This window comes from Choloepus didactylus, chromosome 14 (genome assembly GCF_015220235.1).
Source record: "Choloepus didactylus isolate mChoDid1 chromosome 14, mChoDid1.pri, whole genome shotgun sequence".
In the NCBI taxonomy this organism is placed as follows: domain Eukaryota; kingdom Metazoa; phylum Chordata; class Mammalia; order Pilosa; family Megalonychidae; genus Choloepus; species Choloepus didactylus.
In genome coordinates, this window is record NC_051320.1 from 57,554,383 (window position 1) to 57,575,137 (window position 20,755).

At 41.3% G+C, this 20,755-nt stretch overlaps 2 protein-coding genes across 5 annotated transcripts in view; one reads left to right on the plus strand and one right to left on the minus strand.

Annotated features, from left to right (window-relative positions):
• Positions 1 to 11,434, plus strand: part of GRHL2 (grainyhead like transcription factor 2) — a 244,470-nt gene extending 233,036 nt beyond the window's left edge. The window contains exon 16 of the mRNA XM_037802653.1: positions 11,368 to 11,434. Coding sequence (XP_037658581.1) covers positions 11,368 to 11,422 — 55 coding nt within the window. The 3' untranslated portion in view covers positions 11,423 to 11,434. The remainder of the gene's footprint in view (positions 1 to 11,367) is intronic.
• NCALD (neurocalcin delta) overlaps positions 1 to 20,755 on the minus strand; it is a 313,506-nt gene that overhangs the window by 44,121 nt on the left and 248,630 nt on the right. The window lies entirely within an intron of this gene.

The window sequence follows — 20,755 nt, forward strand, 5'->3', positions numbered from 1 at the left end:
AGAAAATTATGCAAAAACAGAGTTTGATTGTATTCACACAAACAGCGACATTGAAAGAACATAAAAGTACTGGAGTAAACACAATTCAGTGATCAAAGCTATTCCACTTTCATTTAAAAGCAAAAAATAAAAATTTTAAGACCTGTATTTTTTTTTCTTTTTTTTCTTTTTTTTTTTTAAATTAAATTCAGTTTTATTGAAATACATTCACACACCATACAATCATCCATGATATACAATCCACTGTCCACAGTATGATAACATAGTTATGTGTTCATCACCACAATCTATCTCTGAACATTTTCCTTACATCAGAAAGAACCAGAACAAGAATAAAAAATAAAAGTGAAAAAAGAACACCCAAATCATCCCCCCATCCCACCCCATTTGTCCTTTAGTTTTTATCCCCATTCCTCCACTCATCCATACACTAGATAAAGGGGGTGTGATCCACAGGGTCTTCACAATCACACTGTCACCCCTTGTAATCTACATTATTATATAATTGTCTTCAGGAGTCCAGACTGCTGGGTTGGAGTTTGGTAGTTTCAGGTATTTACTTCTAGCTATTCCAATACATTAAAGCCTAAGAGGTGTTATCTATATAGTGCATAAGAATGTCCACCAGAGTGACCTCTCGACTCCATTTGGAATCTCTCAGCCACTGAAACTACTTCATCTCATTTTGCATCCCCCTTTTGGTCAAGAAGATACTCTCAGTCCCACGATGCCGGGTCCGCATTCATCCCCGGGAGTCATACTCTGCGTTGCCAGGGAGATTTACATCCCTGGGAGTTGGGTCCCACGTAGTGGGGAGGGCAGCGAGTTCACCTGTCGAGATGGCTCAGTTAGAGAGAGAGAGGGCCACATCTGAGCAACAAAGAGGTACTCAGGGGGAGACTCTTAGGCACCACTACATACAACTTTAGACTCTCCTTTGTGGTAATGAGCTTCATAAGGGCAAGTCCCATGCTCAAGGGCACAGCACATCAAACCGCCAGTCCCAATGTTTGTGACAACATCAATACCAGTCCAGGTGAGGATGTCCAACACATCCGCACCTTCCCCCAGATCCTCGGGGCTGGGGAAGGGGAGGCTGTAAATATATTTTTTATTATCTGCCCAAATTACTCTAGGATGTGTCACTATTTCACTCCAGCCTATACTAACCTACCGTATCTCACTTCCTATTCAAAGTTCCATGCAATTGTGGTGTTTGAACAAATCGACTGTAGAGTTGTACCGTTTAGAAAATTTAGATCCTGTACCAAATAGATATCTATTCCCTTGGTCTCATATGAAAGTTGAAGTTTTAAAACGCAATCAGTTTCAACCTTTACCCTTTGGCCTGGCTTGCCCTGGTCTTAACCACACCTGGTTCATTCATATCACTAATTGAAGTCTGCGCTCTTTTTCAGCTTTTTTTTTTTACAGTGGCTGTATGCACTAATACTGACATTCATATCTGCCGAGCTCTAGCTCTGAGTTTCAGGTGTCTCAGAGATATGCATTGTTCCAGAGACCAATCAGGTTATACGCTAGGGGATCAGCATCTCAAAGTTTAGAGATAGGCCTTACAATTCAGGGATAGAGTTAACTGCTGTAAGAGCTTACAATCTAGGGACTATTACAATTATTGTGTCCACGTTAGGCTATGTTCTAAGATTCAATTCTGAGTTTACACATTGTAGTTAGTCCATATTGGTGAGGCATCATCCCTCTCATCATGTTTTCTCCAGCACTTTTACTCCTATATATATATGTTCCTACAATTTTATAGAGTTATGTTCACATACCATACATTTATCCACAGTGTACAATCAGTTGTTCATGGTATCATCATAAAGTTGTACATTTATCACCACAATCAGCACTTGAACATATTGATTACTACAAGAAAAATTGTTTTTCTTTTTTTAGCAATAAGATAAAATGATAAAAAGAAAAATAACATGTCATACAATACAATATACTACTAAGGACAGCAAATAACACCACTACCAAGAATCCCATATTACTCCCCTATATCCCCCTCTCATATACATTTAGCATTGGCATATTGCCTTTGTTACATTTAATGGAGGTATATTACAATGTTACTGTTGACCATAGACTCCAGTTTGCTTTGATTATGTTTTTTCCTGAATACCATCCCTTTTTCAAATTTCTACATGGTTGACATTCATTTGCTTTCCCACATGCAAAAACATTTTTATATTTGTATATTTAGTAACAGTCATTGGCCACTCCAGTTTTTGCCACATTGTACAGTCCCAGTCTTTATCATCTATCTTTACCTCTGGTGTAAGACCTGTATTTTAACAGTGGTATGCATGCAGTTTAAATAACAAATAAACTGATCCTCATTTCTTTATTAGATTATAAAGATTTTAAATATGCATTAAAGGGTACATTTTAAAATATTTAAATTTATTCCCAATAGATCAAATAATAGGATTGAAAATTGGAATGAACACAATTCATAGAATAAAATCTAGGCTATGACTTCATTCAAGAAGATCCCACTTCCCCATGAATTAGTTCAAAGAATTTCCTAAGAGCCTGCTGTGTGCCTAGGACTATGCTAGATATTATAGTGGATACAAAGAATTCAAAGAATTATATAGGATGGAATGGTAGGGGAAACTGGTCAACTAGTAGACAAGATAGACTGTGGCATCACACAAAAGACACAGACTCTACATCGAAGGAGCATAACTTAATAAGGCAATAACACATTACATGTGAAACATTTAACCAGTACAGCAAGGGTAGGAGTTCATTTCACTGTGAAATTGGGTTTAGCAGCAGTTCTAATGGCAGGGCTTCACCAATAATCCAATCTATTAAAAAGATAAAAGAGGCTTTGGGGTTACATCAGGAGAGGACTGTGCATACAGGTATGTTGACAGGTGAGTACAGAGAGAAAGAGATACTTTCCTCTTAGAGAAGGTGATGTTTTCCTCTTAGAGAAAGTGATGCTTTCCTCCTGAACTTCTCCTGCCCCCAATTCCACAGACCTCCTGAAATAACACTCAGCTGTGAGTGACACTACACATTCTTAGGCTCTTTTCATTAGTCACTAATGCCAGAAGAAACAGGATGACAACATGCCATTCTCTTCATAGATTTATAAGGACAGACCATATCAGATTTGAATTATAAAATTGCCCTAAGGATGAAGCACACAGTAAAGCCTTGGATATAGAATTTCATTACCAAGTTTTGTGTGAAACTTGCTCCTATTTCCTTGGGTGAGAACTGCAAATGGGCCAACAAAGATACCATCCAACACTCAAAGTAGACAACAGTAAGTGGAAAAGGATCCTCTTGGGCCAAGGTGTTGGGTGGGAAATCAGAGGTTGTTTTGATGTGTGTCCTCACTTAACCTCTAAGAGAAAGAGTAAAAATCCTGAAATTAAAAAAGCACATGGCATTGACTTGGAGGAAGTACCCCATGTGACTCTCCAAGTAGGATACAATCAAAGACAGATTAAAGCTCAGTCACTCCTTCTCTGAGTGTCCCGTTCTTCCTTCCTCATTCCCTACCATCCTTAGGGTCCTCTCCAAAGCCTTCAGCCTAACCCCCACTTCTCCACTCAAACTTTTTTCCTGATGTCTTCATTCCATGAGTATTCACCTGTTGGAGGCATGATCTTTGTCTATTTTGATAGACCAGATTGGAACACCACCTCTGTTTTATCAATTTGTGCTGAAGATTCCTCATCTTACAAATATTGATAACAACCTCAATGAGTTAGACAAAGCTGCCCCCTAACAGAATGCCTGGCACAGACTGAGCGGTTTCATTACTCAAGGCTGTTCTCTATTGTTTATCCAGAAGAATAACTATCCTTGGTATATTGTGGCAGAGATTGCCATTCTCCCCTCCTCTTTTTATCAAGAGAAGCCCCTTGAGTTTTAGCAGTGACCACTGAGTACAGACTAATATCCCAGGCTCCCTTGCAGCTAGGTATGGGCAAGTAACAAAATTCTCACCAATGGAATGTGAACAGAAGTGGTATGTGAAATTTCCATGTCACCTCCTTAAAATGAAATGGGATGCCCTTACTTCCTTTCATTCCCCATTCACATAGGATGTGAGTGGTGTGCTACTGAGCCAGCCTTGAACTGTGGATGAAGATCACACCCTAGGGTTAGTGGAGCAACAAGATGGAAGGAACCTGGGTTCAGAGCCACTTACCCACCTCAGACCACTGAGCTGTTACCTAAGAGATCAATAAACTTCTATAGTTGGTTTATTCTGGCAACGTGTGGCATTGTGTGCAAATTAACTCATACTATCACTGATAAATAGGAGAAAGATGTCAGTGTAACATGGAATGCAAATTGGTTCATACAGAATTTTTCCCACTATATTATTATTTAGAGCACCAATTTACAGCACTCTAACACAAAACATATTAACAGAACTAAAATGGCAGGCCATGGAGGCAAACAGAACTGTATATAATGCTTGTTTTCCTCACATCCTTCCTTTTACTCCGTGTGGTCACATTCTCATTCTTAGGTGTTCTCTGTGCAGTTCTCCCCAGTCTGGGCACTTTACCCTTGTCTCCATAACTTAGCAGCTTGAAGAGGTGTCCCTTCAGCCAGGGTTGATGTGTCCAGTCAAGGGCACCGTCTGCAGATGCTCTCAAAGTCACTTAACCTCAGGGTGCCAGGGCAGTTCTGGTTCTGTGCATGACAGTGGAATGGGCTCCCCCACTTACTCTGAGCTGCATTTTGCCACCGGGGTCCCAAACTAGTAGTGCTTGCCTAAGCCTCACCCACAGGAAGTCTCTCCTGAACAATACTGTCAGCTTCCGGGCCTTGCCCCTCTAACCCCAGGGGCCATACGGGGTCTTCCTCATCTGAGTCCCACTTGTTCAAAGCACCCTCCTCTGCCTTGACCCAACAGATACCACTCTGCCTTTCCAGCAGAAAGCTTCCCCTTCATTCTCCAAACAGCATTATTTTAGCTTCTTGAAACTAGAGCATCTTAACTCCGTTTCCAAAGAGAACCACGGCCTTACATTTGCAGAATTCAAAGTTCACTTGGGTGGTTTTCAGAGTCAAAGGAATATCTCCAAAGTAATACAGAAATATCCACCTCTGTGCCTACAGATTTTTAAGGGCTTTTCCTTTTTGTTCAAGGCTTCTGTCTATCAAGGTTTAAAAATCTTAGGGTCTGAATTTCAGGCTGGGTAGGGATCCTGTTTCACTGCTAGTTCATCATCCAGATATCTCCATCGTCAAAGCTAAAGTTAATCAGGAAAGTACCTGTGGGAATTTCGACTAACCACATGTCCCCCCAGGGGTAGCAGGAAGCAATCATGCTTGCAGGCAGTGACAGTACTGCTTGTAAACATCATGTCGCATATAGAGCAGGATGCTTTTCATGCAGCACCTTGGGGTGAGTGAATGAGGGTGCTGGTGGCTGGAGGGGGTCTGGCGTCTCCTGGCACCTGCAAGCCAAGGGGATTAATACCACCCCATTCACAGCAGGGTCTGACTCAAATGCCAACCCCCCCCCCCCCTAAATTTAGCAATTGTAGAAAAGAAAAAAATCTCATGGATCTATTCTGAATGCTCTGCTGCTGGTTTAGAATAACTGTTGCTTTTTTTTTTTTTAATATTTGATTGGCTTCACAGTAGCAGCTTCGTATCTTTCATTGTATAAAATACACATAAATCCAGAATTGTGCTGCTCAGTGACCATGCCCTGGCAAGCAGTAGTTTTGATTATGTGGAAATGGCATTGAAATGTGGTGACTGAGTTTAGGTTAGGAACATCAGACAATGGAGTATTTTCTTTTCATTGTGTATTGTGTCAGGTTTTCTTTCAACACACACAGTTAGATATATTGAAACCAGGACATTCTGCACAGCCGTCTTTCCAAGCACTGTGGAATGGATAGAATTAAAGAAACTTTTATGGATAAGGCTCACTTAAAACAATTCCTTTTGGGGGAAAGACTAAATTACAAAGTGATATCACAATGATAATAAGTGGTACGTGAGCAGGCCCAGTTTCCATAAGTCTCTGTGTTCCTTGCTAATTGCAATCACCTGTGTGTGAAGAGTCTCTAATTCATTCAATGCCTTTTAGCGTCCCAAGGCCTGACACTAAACCACTTCACTACTGGTCATGTGCCAGGCAACATTCTAAATATTTTATGCACAATATCTCATTTATTCCCTATAAAAACCCTATGACGTAAATACAAGTCACCCCGTGTTACAGATGAGAGCACTGAGGTTTTGGGAAATTAAATAATTTCTCCAAGAGCAGGCAGAGAGTAAGTGGTGGAGCTGGATTTGATCCAGGCGTGCCAGAATCCAGACCCCAGCTTTTATCATTATGCAGCACCCGATGCCATTTACAGAAAAGCATCTGGGAAATGAAGAGCAACCCAGCTTGTACAGTATGTTACTGTTTCACAAAGGACTTTCACACCTCGTTATCTTATGTAGTCCTCCACGACAACTCTGTGAACTAGTTACTATTTCCCCACTTTATAGGAAATTGAGGCTCAGAGAGGGAAAGTCGTTTGCCCAAAATGTAGACCGAGATTGCACGACTCCAGGCTCATTTTCACTCGTCAGAAGGGCCTCTGTCCTGCAGAAAGGTGGAGGGGTCAGGGGTGTGGGGTCTGGCAGTATACCAGGCAGAGGTAACTTCCCATTCGCCCATTCCCAGTTAGATGAGCTTCGTCAAGTTGCTTAACTCTCAATGCTCAACTCTCATTCCTCATTTTTAATGGGGAATAGTGGAAATAATCAGAAACGTGTAGTTAGAAGGTATGAGAACATGCACAGGTGAGTCATGTGTTTGCTGTAATTCTAATACCCAAGTGACTGTGACTATTACTGCCACCCTGCACAGGCCCAAATCCTCCTCACACCACCCCTGGTTTCACCCTCTGCTTCTGGGGCTGGAGAGAAAAAAGGAGAAAAGGAAGGAAGGGAGGGAGGAAGGGAGGGAAGAAAGGAAGGGCGAAAACCCTTCTCCATCTGTCTCCCACCCGCCCATGGCAGGCTCTGACAGCTGCTGTGATTTTATGTTACTTACCATATTCCTATATAGCTTTTCCTATGAACCAGTGCTTTACACACACAAACTCAATTCTCATAACAACCCTCTGAAGTAGGTCCTATCATTAGCCCCATTTTACAGGTGAAGAAACTGAAGCACAGGGAGGTTACATGATTTACCTAGGGTCACACAGCTAACAAGTAGTTGAACAAGGATTAAAATGTAGGCAGATATCTTCAGAACCCACGTTCTCAATCATTACATTATGCTGTCTCTGTGCTGATACAACCATAGAACCACGGGGATTAAGAGAGGTGGAACTAAAGCATGGAACAGGGTTAGGTTCCAAGGCCAGGGAGCGTGTTGTGGGATTTGTTGATGCCACAGTACAATTACTGTGGAACGCGGGTGAAGGTTCTTGCTTCTCCCACCCTGTGAGTGTGCGTACACATGTGCATGTTTTCTGTCATGCAGGCGTCAATGTAACTGTGCGGCAGCATTTTGTCAGTTATGTGGTTCTAACTCTGTGTGCTTTTTTCAGTCCCTTCAGTAAAACCTTTTGATGCCACTGCTTTGCTCTCTAACACTTATTTCAAACCAGGCTTTGCCTGTTGATTAAAGAGAACCCCTTAAAAATAATATTATCCTAAAATAAGGCCATTTGTCTTTCTCTTTGAAAACAATTTTTGTTATAATCACTTCAATTGTTTTTAAATTAAGCCTCATAATTGGCCCTGCAGAATGGATGGTTTCCATGATCAGAAAATGGTTCCCAAAAGAACCAAACTGTATTTCTGGAACTGACCTATCACAAAATTCCCACTCTCCCAGCTGAACAGGATTAGAAAGAGGACTAACTGAGGCAAATGTTCTGTGACCTTATGAAGCTGTTTCTGGGATCAAGCCTGACAATAGGAATTTTTTTTAAAATTTTATTTTGAAATAAATTCAAACTTACAGGAACAGTTGCAAAAACAATAAAAACCCCATACACAGAACTCCAGCATATCCCAACCCCCCTCCCCCAATACCCCATCCACCAACTTTAACATCATGTCATACCACCATTTCTTTCTTTCCCTCCCTCCCTTCCTCCTTCCCTATCTATCATCCATCATCTATTGCTCTGTCTTCTGAATGTATGAAAGCAAGCTGCACACATCCTTGAACAAACAATATAATTCACATATACATTTCCTGTGAACAAGAACATTCTTTTATGCAATCCCATTAAGCACAGCTAAGAAGTTCAAGAAATTCAACATTGATACAAAGCTTACATTCTATATTTCCTTTTTTTTTTTTCCTTATGTCCCAACTGTGTCCCTTTGAGCCTCCTCTCTTCCATCCTCAGATCCCATCCAGGATCATCCTTGGCATTTAATTGTCATTATCTATTTAGACTGACGATAGGAATTTTATGGAACAACTGCTGATCACAGATCATGGTGGCCAGTAGATCTGGGTTCGAATCCTGTTCTGCCACTTGAGTGCATGGCCAGCTAGTGACTTACGCTTTGGGCACCTCGGTCTTCTCATCTGACCTGACCTCACCCTATTTATTAGATAATAGATAGCAGAGGGTATGTATGGCTGCCAAAAGAAAGGTTCACTCTTAGCTTAGTGCCTGTACACATACAGAGGAAGGAGGAAACTCTGGCCCTTCACCCTACCACTATTCCGGTCACTCCCCAAGAGGGCTGATGTCACTGGGTGAGTTTCCAGCCTACTATTAACCAGAAGAACCAAGGGTAACAGTTTAAGTCAAACACACTCCATCTGCCCCTTACGTTCACCTGGCTCTAGAGATAAGTGAAAATCTCTGGCACCTTTGCCTCATGCCTTCCACTTAAACGGGTGCAGGGGCCCTGTTCCCTGAAGCTTAGCAGCTGAGTGCTGGTAACACTAGCATTGGAATTGAGAGTGTGGAAGGGCCTCACTAGGGCTTCGAGCCTAAATCATCCTCTCCAAGCTGATTACCAGGGATGCTGGCCTGGTTCTCAGGCACTATCCCTGCTAATGCTAAAGAGGTACTCTGATTCCCCAAGGTCTATATATTTATAGCTTCCAGGGAAAGCCCAAGGAGAGAAAAGCAGATTGGCAGAACAGGATTTGGATGTTTCCAGGTCTTCGGTTCCAATGTTAGCTAACACCACCACATGAATAAAACGTAGCAGGAACACGCCAAAAAGAAGTCACTCTCCTCAACAAAGTGTAGACTCAATCCTCCTCTAAGTTGTTTCAATTCTAGAGATAGGGTCATTTCCACTCTCCTTTTTAAAATTTCCCTTTCTATCTGCAATTGCAACCAGACAACACTTGGGCTGGAGCTTTCTGTCAGACCCTCAGAAGCCCTTACTGCCCAGGACGTGCAGCTGCCACGCGCCCCCTCCCCCCCGGGACGGCGAGGTGGTGCTGCCTGTCCTGTGACATGTCTGCACGTGGCCCTGGGAAACAGGAACTGCAAAAAGGCCCTCAGTTAATGACAGGCCTTCCGCAGAGCAGGCCCTCTTTTTTAGCAGGGAAATCACACTTTTTTTAGCGTGATCAGAAACAGATCCAAATGCACAAATGACCAGAGATTAATGACATGTTTTCATGCTCTATTAAAAACCACACAGCAGTCCAGGAATAACAACTCCCCAGCCTGAGGGGGCCCCAGAATTCAACGTGTCCTTCCCAGCATCCACATGTCCTTGAGACAGAGCTTGTCTGAGTGACAGGACAGATAAAAGCCAAAGGAAACAACGCTCTTCACAAGACCCAGCACACAGAACTTATTAAAGTAGTCCCACTGACAAAGTAATTGACTTGCTGATTGTTTCTGTTCATTCAGAGAGACATCACATGCCAGAGAAAGGGCAGGGTCTGGCGGGACTTGGCTTTCAAAGGCAGCTAGGGCCCTTTGTCCACATATTAAGCACATAATCTGGATGTATTCTTCAAACATGATTAATGACCACAAGTATTATTCATTTCCAAATTAGAATTACAGATTCTCTAGCCATGTCTGAAAAAGGATTCTTTCCCCCCAGACAATGACACTTTTTTTGGCTACTGTAACTATAAAACTGAATTCCCTCATTTGAGCTTATTAAATATATTTTTAAAAAGTTTCTGATTTCATTGTGCTATTATAAACAGATATTCTCCTAAATGTTTTATAGATTATGTTAAATTTCTTGCTCTTCTAAATAATCCTCACTAGGAATATATAGTAAACAGTTAAAAAATGTAATTCTTTCATCAATGAAAAAAAATGCAACTGCCAGCTGTAATTTAGTAGAGTTGAACAGAAATGGCATAATTTACATCTGCTCCTTTATTCCAAATAATGATCGTAAAAATAAATAAAATATTATGGAAGTTGTAGTCATGGAGACACCATTACCTCTAAAATGTAAAATATAATTTGTTGAGGAATGTCTAAGCAGTCAGAACGAAAACTAACAGAGACAAGCACACCTAATCAAAAAATTTTAATTCTATTTTCTCTTATCTTTCAATTTGGAACATTCCATATCAACTTAGTACCTTGAAGTGACCATAACAAAGAGTGAATCCCCAACTTGGTAAATTTAAAAAGAAGCTTCAGACTAGTTAGAACACAAAAAAGATACCCAAGTGTCAGAAATTCAGAAGCAGTAGACAAATAATAAGAAATCAGGAAATGGCCTGGGCCTTTCATCCCCAAATCCAGTTTCCTTATACTTTATTGTGACCAGGTAAAGTGTTTTGGCTAGGTTCCTACTCCAATGGAACTGGAGGTGGGGAAAGGGAGCTGACTTACTGAATGATGGCCAAGATGCAGCCCCTCTTCTTTAGGAGCTAACAAACTCCTGCACAGAAATAGAATGTGAGCTACGAATGTGAATCACATATATAATTTTAAATGTTCTAGTAGCCACATGTGGCAGCCGGTGGCCTGAAAAGCACAGGCCTGCGGACCTTGGTGCACAGCAGTCTGCGTGACCTAGGCAGCCAATGTTTAACCTATCATCTTTGTAAGCCAGTAAAGAGAAAAGGATAAAATTAATCTTAAAATGTAACTGAAACGTGAAATGGGAAACGTGAAACGGGAAGGAAGCAGGAGGTGGGAAACTCTTGGTCTCACAAAAGAGCAAGATGTAAATGTACTCCAGACCTCCTGCCGTCAAATGTTAATCTAGCCTACCTGCTTCCTGGCTCCCAAATGTTGTGGTTCTCTACCGATCATCACCCCACCCCCGCCCCCACCTCATCAAGACCCTTCCCGCGCTTGTACTCTCACGAATGTCTTTGTCTCAAACCCTTATAACTGGCTTACTGTCCTCTTTTTAATTGTGCAGTCAACTCCCCTGCGAATGCGATGCCCACCCGCCGGATGTAAGAGAGCCGTCATGATCTCCTCGCGACTTCTCACCCTGTTGGTAAGCCCTGAATAAAAGTTCATCTATCAGAAAATGCCCAGTGTCTTCTTTGGCCTCTGGACTGGCAAAGCCTTCATGGGCCGCGACACCACATTAAAAAAGTAAAAAAGAAACAAGCGAATGAATTTTAGTAATATTTTACTTAACCCCAAATTATCCAAAACATTATTTCAACATATAATCAATATAAAAATTATTAATGAAATATTTTCATTCTTTTTGTTGTTCTAAAACTTGAAATTTGAAGTGTCTTTTATACTTATATCTCAGTTTGGTCTAGCCACAGTTCAAGTGCTAAAGAGCCATACATGTGGCCAATGCTATCTTATTGGACAGAGGAGATAGTGGCAGAAGCAAAAAAACATACAAATAACTCTAATGCAAAGCTGTCTCTCATCAGGGCTATAAAAGAGCTTATGTATAAATAAAACATCTGAGGTATCTTCAAAAAGGTAGTTGCATCTGAATTGAGTCTTGAGAGGCTTTATGTTAGGAAATGGCACAATCAGACTTGCAATATATAACGAGCTGACTGTCAGTTGAGTGGAATCATATTGTCGGGACAAGTCTGGAGAGAAGGGATCCAGAGCCTAAGCAGGAGTTGTTGAGAACTGGAACAAGGGCCTGGGTGGATGTAAGAGATATTTTGGAGGCAGAATTAGGAGAATGTAGTGACTGGAAATGAAGACACGTAGAAAACACTGTTCGGGGTTACTCAGCAACCATGTTCTACTCTTTCCTGTTACCAGAAACTTAGTTTTGTTCAGACATTTTTCCCACTCTGGGAGGGTGATGGGGGATGTTCAGACCCCAACCCCTGATCCTGCAGGTGTGAACACCTTTGCAAATAGGACCTTTGAAGAGGTTGTTAGTAAAGTGTGCACAAACTAAATGAGGGTGCGCCTTAATCCAATATAGCTGAAGTCCTTATAAGCCAAGGAACTTAGACGCAGAAAGAAAAGCCATGGGAACATCCAGAATCTGGAAGTCAACAGAACTGGGAAGAGAAAGTGGGAGACATCGCCAGGTACTCCCAAACCAAGGAACCCCAAAGGGTGCCAGCCAGTCAGAAGACACCAGCCTGGGAGGAAGCAAGCCTTTGAGCCTCTGAAACCCTGAGCCAATAAATTCCTGTTGTTAAGCCAACCCATTGCATGGTATTTGTTTTAGCAGATAGGAAACTAAAACAGAGGGTGTGTTTTTAGGGAAGATAAAAGGATCCCCAGCCCCAAGTGGGGCTTGATTAGTATAAGCCAATTACAGTAACTTTACCATATCAATGATAGGTTTAGGAAGGGACAGGGATCCAATATTGCCCAATGTGATTTACAGGAAAGTCTGTAAAGGTGGGAATCAGGAGGATTCTGAGAAGAACTTGGTCCATCTTAAAAAAAGACATGAGGAAGAGAGAGTCTTTTTCTGCCTCTATACATTGTTGTGGTGATGATGCCATGCCTGGAACCACTGTAGCCAATGTGTCACCCTGAGGTGAGTCAAACAACATCTGAGAAGGGCAGAGGAGAAGTATGGAATCTTGATAATATCATTAAAACTTGAAGTTACCAATCCTGGAAACACCCTGCCTCTGGACTTCTAATTTTGTGAGATAATATATGTCTTTAACATTTAAGACATTTGGGGTTAAGTCAGCTCTTATCTGTAACTGGCAGCATCCTCACAGAAAAATCTAGACAATCCCCCAATCATTCGGAACAATCATAATGTCTTTCCTTTGTTCAGTTGCATTGTAGCATGTGACAATGCTTCAAAGTGTTAAAAATAGGGAAAACTGCATGGGGGGGCGGTTAGTATATGGAAACTGTATTTTCTACATGATTTTTTCTGTGAACCTACAACTTCTCTAATAAAAATAAACAAATAAACAAATAAATAAGTATCATGATGGCCACAAGAGATTCCCAACAAATTAAATGCCGTCGTAGGCCCAGCCTGCATTATCTTGAATTCTGGAATCATGACTGATGTGGGGGAGAACAAGCCAAACAATTCCTAATACACTTATGTACACTGAGGTGTGTTATCAGAGGGTGCCTATCAGAGTTTAAATTTTTGTCCCGTTTTTTTTTTGTTGTTGTTGTTTTAAATTAAGACAAATGGCAGGAAATCATCTTGGACTGATGAGAAGAGGCCTCATTTATGAGTGAAAATGTGGACCACAATGCTCCCATTCTGTGGAGAGGAATGAATCAAGATCCTTTCTTTAGAGGATTTAATAGACAATTGGGTCCACTTTTTGGGTGAAGGACTGTGGGAAAAAGATTCTTTGAGTTAGCAGATGCTCACAAGCAGCCCTGGGGCTGGTCTGCATCCTCAGAAGTGCTGTGGAGTTTGGACATCCACTTGGCCTGAGTGGGCAGCAGAACCAGGCATGGCAGACTGCGCGGGGTCAGTGTTCAACCACTCCATGGCGGCAAGAACAAGGGCAGGAAAGACAAGGAGACCTCAGCGATCCATGCCAGGCATATGGTAGTCAGGGGCCATTGTAGGGCTGAATAAGCCCTCGAGGGGTCAGCTCAGGGAGAGAGATTCTAATCTGCTTATTAATAGGGTATACAGGAGTTCTGAGTAACTAAACCACAAAATAAGAGACAGACCATCATCATTTGCACCCCAGTTTGTGGAGTAGTTCCCACCAGTGATACATGTATCCAACGAGAAAATCTGGTTGGATGAGATGTTTCTGGTAAGAATCTGGCTTGGTAAGACACCTCAATATACACATTATGCTTTGTTTCATGATTATTAAATTTATCCGATCAGAACTGCTACTTTGTACTACATAAAGGTATTGACTCATTCACCTCTGGCATATCCATGGCCATTTTTCCAATAAGGATGTTGCTGATAACTTCGGAAAGGATTAACCCAGTCAAAGGCAGCAGTGTTCTCTCCTTAGTCTCATATTGCTGTCTTCCCTTAAAAATTATATTATTCCTTCATGGGCAACATCTTTCCAATAAGCAAAAAAAAAAAAAACCATCTCGGGCTGTAATCCTTTTTCCTCTCCTTGTTTCCGCTTGGGTCCATGTCAGTATTTACACATCACCATTGACTCCTGCTATTTACCTAAGATGGCCTTTGGATCCCATCTTCAATCCCTCATCAAATAACCTCATATTTTCCATTATTTAATATGTCTCTCATTAAATTTCCACTCCAACATGAAAAAAACTTTCCAAAGTCAAGAGCTAGCCTCTCTTTTTAAAATAAACTAGTTAAATATTCAAGGTGCCAAGGTGGGCTGTGAGAACCTTGGCCCAAGCTGTTCCTTATTTTCTGACTGCTCCCTCCAGTTTAATGATCTCTCTGGAAGCTAACAGAGAAACTGACATGACCTCAGAGACCTGCTGGATCAACTGCTCAGAGTGGGATTGGCATCACTGGCCCCAGTGACTTCCCCCACAAAGAAGATGAAGAAGAGGGAGGAGAAGGGCACGAAGTAAAACGGCTGTCTTCTTTCCTTCTTGGCTCTGACAAAGTACTTTGAACTCTAATGTTCCAAAAGATCTCATTTTTCCGTGAAATGATCTCTCACTTGTCCTTCTCCATCAATCCCCACTTCCAGAAGGTCACCAATTTTTATCAATTCCACCTCAGGAAAAATGTATTATATTTTTTCTCCTTCCACTATCCCTATAATTATTGCCCTTGTCTAGACTCTGCCTCTGTTAGTGCCTAGCAAAGTGGCGGGGGCACAACAGACATTTAACAGTTACTGGTAGAGTGAGTGTGAAGACGCTTTCTTGCTTGCACTAGTGTGCTCATTTCCTAAGTAGTCATTCTCTATCAGCTATCAGAAAGGCTGTTTTCTAAAACGCAAACCTCCCTCTAACATGTTCTTGCTTGCAGACACCAGTAACTTATCACTGTCTTCAATGTCAAGTCTAATCCTCCAGCCTGACATTACAAATCACCTTGCAATCTGGTGCAGCCTGCCTTCTCCAAAACTCATCCCTTGACTCTTCCCCACTCATCCCTGTCCTCGCTGCAAGGAGGGAGGTGCATGCTCTTTTTAAACAGGTGGAGCCCACCCCGCTGCACAAGCTGATTCCTGCTGATCTCCCAGCCTTCACTACTACCCAGACTCCCACCAAATAAAGCTGGAATCAATTGCTTGCTCTTCAATTACAGGTGATCATTTAATGAGCATGTTCTAGGTATAAAATGCTATCTTGAGCACGTTATATAATATTCTAGTATTTAATTTAATCCCAATAATAACAATAAATGTGAGATATGAATTCATTCAGTAACTTGTTTAGGTCATGCAGTTAATAAATTGCCCACCCAGGATTTAAACTGGACTTAAACCCCGTATGTCTGCCTCCAAAGACCAGGTGCTCCTGCCCATCACATATACTGCTCGTACCCTCAGCCCACTCCCCTCCTAGACTTGCGTCTATGGCTCTGTGCACTATAAACCTCTATTATAGCTCTCATCACAATACAATATAGGGTTGCTGTTTTAAAGATGAGAGTTCCCTTGTAGGATTATGAAATCTCAAAAGCAGGGCCGGTTCTTATATATCTATGTGTCTCCAGCCCACAGGATGTGCAAAACACAATTTTTTTGGTAATGAATTTTATTCTGTGCCTTTAATAGTAGGAAAAGGCTTGATTATAAATTGAATCTGATAGTTCAGACACATGTAGATCTCAGAGCTCTTTTACCTAGAAAGTATAATTTCACTGGGTCAGTTGAGTAATAAGGAAGCAGAATTTCTACTTCCATCTTCAGCCTACTTCACAAATTAACATTTTTAACTCACTTACAGGAACCTGGCATTATAATATTTGTGACAACCATCTGCAATTTGACCAGCCAAACATACAACAGAAACCTCCCACATTTTCAGTAACAGCATTGCTTAATCTGAAATGCTTTTTTTCAAGACAAAGAAGCATTCATAAAATAAAACAGTAGTGAGTGTTGATAATGAGAAAGTTTTACAACAAAGTGTCTTGCTGTTTTATACAGTGCTTTCATGCCAATGGCTAGAAAATTTTTTTATAAAGATTCTCTCTCCTAAACCTAGGCAATACGCCAGAAAGGTTGTTCGTCTCCTTCAAGAGAAGGAAACTGAGGGAGGAGGGAGGAAGGCAGGCAGGAAGGAAAGGATGGAGAGTGTTTTAGTTTTCTAGGCTGCTTAAAGCAGATACAATGAAATGGGTTTGCTTTAAACAATGGGAGTTTATTAGCTTACAGTTTGAGGCTGTGAGAACCTCCAAATCTAAGTATCATCAAGGCGATGCTTTCATCCTGAAGACTGGCTGCCAGAGATCTTTGGCACCCCTGCCACATGGCAAGGCACATGGTGGCATCTGCTGATCTTTCCCTTCTTTTCTGGGTTTGGTTGCTTTCAGCTTCTTGCTTCCATGGCTTTCTCTCTTTCTCTCTGTATTCATTCCGCTTATAAAGGACTCCAGTATTAGGATTAAGTCCCATCCTGAATGAGGTGGGTCACACCTTAACTGAAGTAGCCTCATCAAAAGATCCTTTTTACAATGGGTTTACACTCACATGAATGGATTAGATTTAAGAACAAGTTTTTCTGGGGTACGTACAGGTTCAAACCACCACAGAGAGATGTGGAGACTTACCTTTAATCTTCTGGTACAAAGTCAGGGGAAATTGTTAGGTAGTATAATGACGAAAATATACCAACTTTTTTTCTAGAAGGAGCTCTCATCTGAATTCAAGGTAGGTCTTAAGAATGTCCCAGGAAAAATGTGGAAATATTAAACTTCTCCATTTGGGGAATTTCTGACATTCTTGCAAGCATTAGGGACTCTCAATTTAATAAGTCATGCCCTCGATCCTGGGGCTTGCCCTTATGAAACTTATTCCTACAAAGGAGAAGCTAAGCCTACTTATAATTATGCCCAAAAGTCACCCCCAGAGAACCTCTTTTGTTGCTCAGATGTGGCCTCTCTCTCTCAGTCAACTCTGCAGATAAACTCACCACCCTCCCCCTACATGGGACATGACTCCCAGGGGTGTAAGTCTCCCTGGCAATGCAGAACATAACTCCCAGGGATGAGCCTGGCCCTGGTATCATGGGATTAAGACCAAAAGGGGCAAAAGAAATGAAACAAAAAAAAGTTTCAGTGGCTAAGAGACTTCAAATAGAGTTGAGAGGTTATTCTGGAGGTTATTCTTATACATTATATAAATATTCCTTTTTAGTTTCTAGTGTATTAAAATAAGTAGAAGGTAATACCTGAATCTGCTGTACTGTAATCCAGTAGACTTGATTCTTGATGATGACTGTATAACTATACAACTTTTATTGTGAATCCTTGTGATTGTGAAAATCTTCTGACTGACACTCCCTTTATCTAGATGACTAATAGAATAAAGACAAAAATATATAAATAATAGGAGGGATAAGGAGAATGGGATGTTTGGGTGTTCTTTTATTTATTTATTTATTTATTTATTTATTTATTTATTTATTATTTATTTAGGGAGTAATGAAAGTGTTCTAAAATTGATTGTGGTGATGAATGCACAACTATATGATGACACTGTGAGCCACTGATTGTATACTTCGGATGGATTATATGGTGTGTGAATGATCTCAATAAAATTGCATTAAGAAAAGAAGAGTGTCCCAGGGACCTACCTGCTTTATGGCTGAGAGAGCAATGTTTTCTTTTCTACTCTTATTTTAATTCAGCCATAGGCCAAAAACTAGGGCAAGGAGCTATGAAGTTAGACATACATCCTCAAAGAAGACCAGGAAAATCACCAAAATTTTAAATGGCAAGACAGAATTTCCAAGAGCTACAGCCCGTACTATTTCCTACCCTCATGTGAAAACTATCAAAATGTTCAACTACCCCCAAAACTTGACTCAGGTAACAATATCTGATACTAAGAGTGTTAGATTAAAATGTATCATCATTTAGGGGACAATATCCAGCACTTATTCTCCCTGAGTTACTTGACCCAGGACAGCCCGTTCTGTATTCTGATGCTGAGGTTTCTAAGGCCAGATCCCAAGGGATCAGCTACGTCAAGATCATGCCAGCAAAAGAGCTGACCCAATGTTATGGGTCTGGGCCTGTTAGCGTCATCCTGACATGATTCTCTAAGCTATGGAATGATGATACACAGAATAGGCCTGGTTAGAGAAGATCTCATCCTATTTCTCCCAGCGGAGAACCTCAGATATTGACAATTTGTCATGCCAAAACACATAGTCCAGATTTTCCACTCCTCCCACACTGCTTGGCTGGCCTGGTTAGCAACGGGCTTTATGTTTACAAAGCTTATCACTCTGGTTTCACCACCAGGCCAGTAGGGTCTTAAGCTGCTGGAAACAAGAGCCAGCTGTGGGCCCCGTTGAGCAGCTGCCTGTCCTGTGAAGCTGCTCAGAGCGTTCACACTAGGAAGAAGGAAAGGATTGGCCAAAGGCCATACTGCTAAATATTCTGGGAAGGACCCATGACAACATGTGAGGAAAGGAGTCTTCATTCATCCTCAAGTAAATGCAAACTGACATCTGGATTAGGGATGGTGAGGTTCTGGGAGAGTATCTGGGTGCCTTAATCAGACCCAGCAAATTCCTTGCTAATGCAGATAGATAGAGAAAGGCCAGTATGCACTAGGGAAATTCCAGAATCATAGAGCACAGCCTATTTCTTTCAAGTTCATAGAACAACACAAATTTCTGTTAACTATAAGTTTGCAAACTGAGGTGTGGCTACCTCCTCTGTTATTGAGTCTGTATCTCATTTGCCACAAGCAGTAGTTGTTTAAATTCAAATAGTTTATGAAGTTAAGTCCTGGAAAGGGTTTGTTCTCACAATACGATAAACATCACCCCATATACTCTGTTTATCATGTTCATTTACTCAGTTTGGCCTTTCTTCATAGGCACCAAAGAGATAAACCCAGGGCCATTTCAGGTTAAATGATTATAAATTTTAAGTTAACATGCAAATGGATGAGGTTTTTCCTTTATAGCTTGAAGTCTTGTGTTCTGTCCCCTTCCTTACAGGAGCTGTGAAAAGTTAGAACAGATGTTCAGATTCTGGGGGAGGGATGCTTTACCACTGCTCTATTTACTCCCTCCATCAGGATCTGTTTTCATTTCCTTATGAACTTGGGAGAACAAATCTACCAGCTTAACTGCTACCAGGGGAAAGGGAAGTCCAAGATCCTGGTTCCCAGAAAGCATGATGAATTAAGAGAAGAACGCAGTATACCATGAAACCACACTTAGTTCTGGCTTTTAGTTTCCAAAACTAGGTCAGAAAATTTGCTGGAGTAGTGGTTTAATCTCTGGGTGCATTAATGAGGTAGCCAATCAGTTGGAACCTGAACTCATTTACTCAGAGTTTATCTTTTGCGTCTATTTTACTGCAGGTGGCCTTTCTAGCTTAGGCTGCAGAGGTGTATACATGTATGGAGAACGTATCTATGACTCTGTGGCCCTTCAGCATTTCTTTTTTTTTTTTTTTTTTTTTTTTTTTTTTCTATTTACCCTGGGATTGAATAGAGTTTGTCTTTGGCATTATGGTAAAAATTCTCCACAAAATCCCTAGGATGAAAGTGCACTAATCGAAGCACCCAATCAAGTATTTATCGAGCACTAAATGTGCAAGGTGCTGAGGGTGTAAGATGCAGCGCTGCCCTTTAAGACCTTATTATTTAGTTGGAGGAGGTAGATATTTACAGATAGGGCTGAGCAGGAATTTTGATTTGTCTCTCAAATAGTCAATCTCCCCTATACGTTGTAGTAATAGAATCCCTTTGACTGGGCAGGCGGCTATCCTGTAGATTATGTTTCCTGGCTTGTCTTAAGTATGGCCATGTGACTAAGATCAGGTCAATGGGTCATGAACAGAAGTGAGATGTGCAACTTCCAGGGCATATTTTTAAAATAAAGTCACTTGCCTTCTTTTTTCCTCTTCCTCCTTCCCAGGGCCTCAACTGTGCATGAGGGGGTGTGAGCCAAGTTCTTCCAACTGGATGAGAACAACACAGTAGGGATGACTGAGCAATGATATAGAAGGACTCATGTCACAGATGACCCTGGGAGCATAGACTCCTCTTTGTTGACTGTTTACCCACTGAGACAAGAGAGGGAGAGAGAGACCGACTTTCTATCTTGTTTACGCCGTTATAATTTAGTCTCTACTAAAGCTGCTGAACCAATATCTCAACTAATATAGATCCCATTTCCCTCATATAGACTGGGAGCTTCTGGATGCCTTTTTATTTCCCCAACCCTATCACAGAGACAACATTGAACAAAGGCTCACCTCATATTTGTAG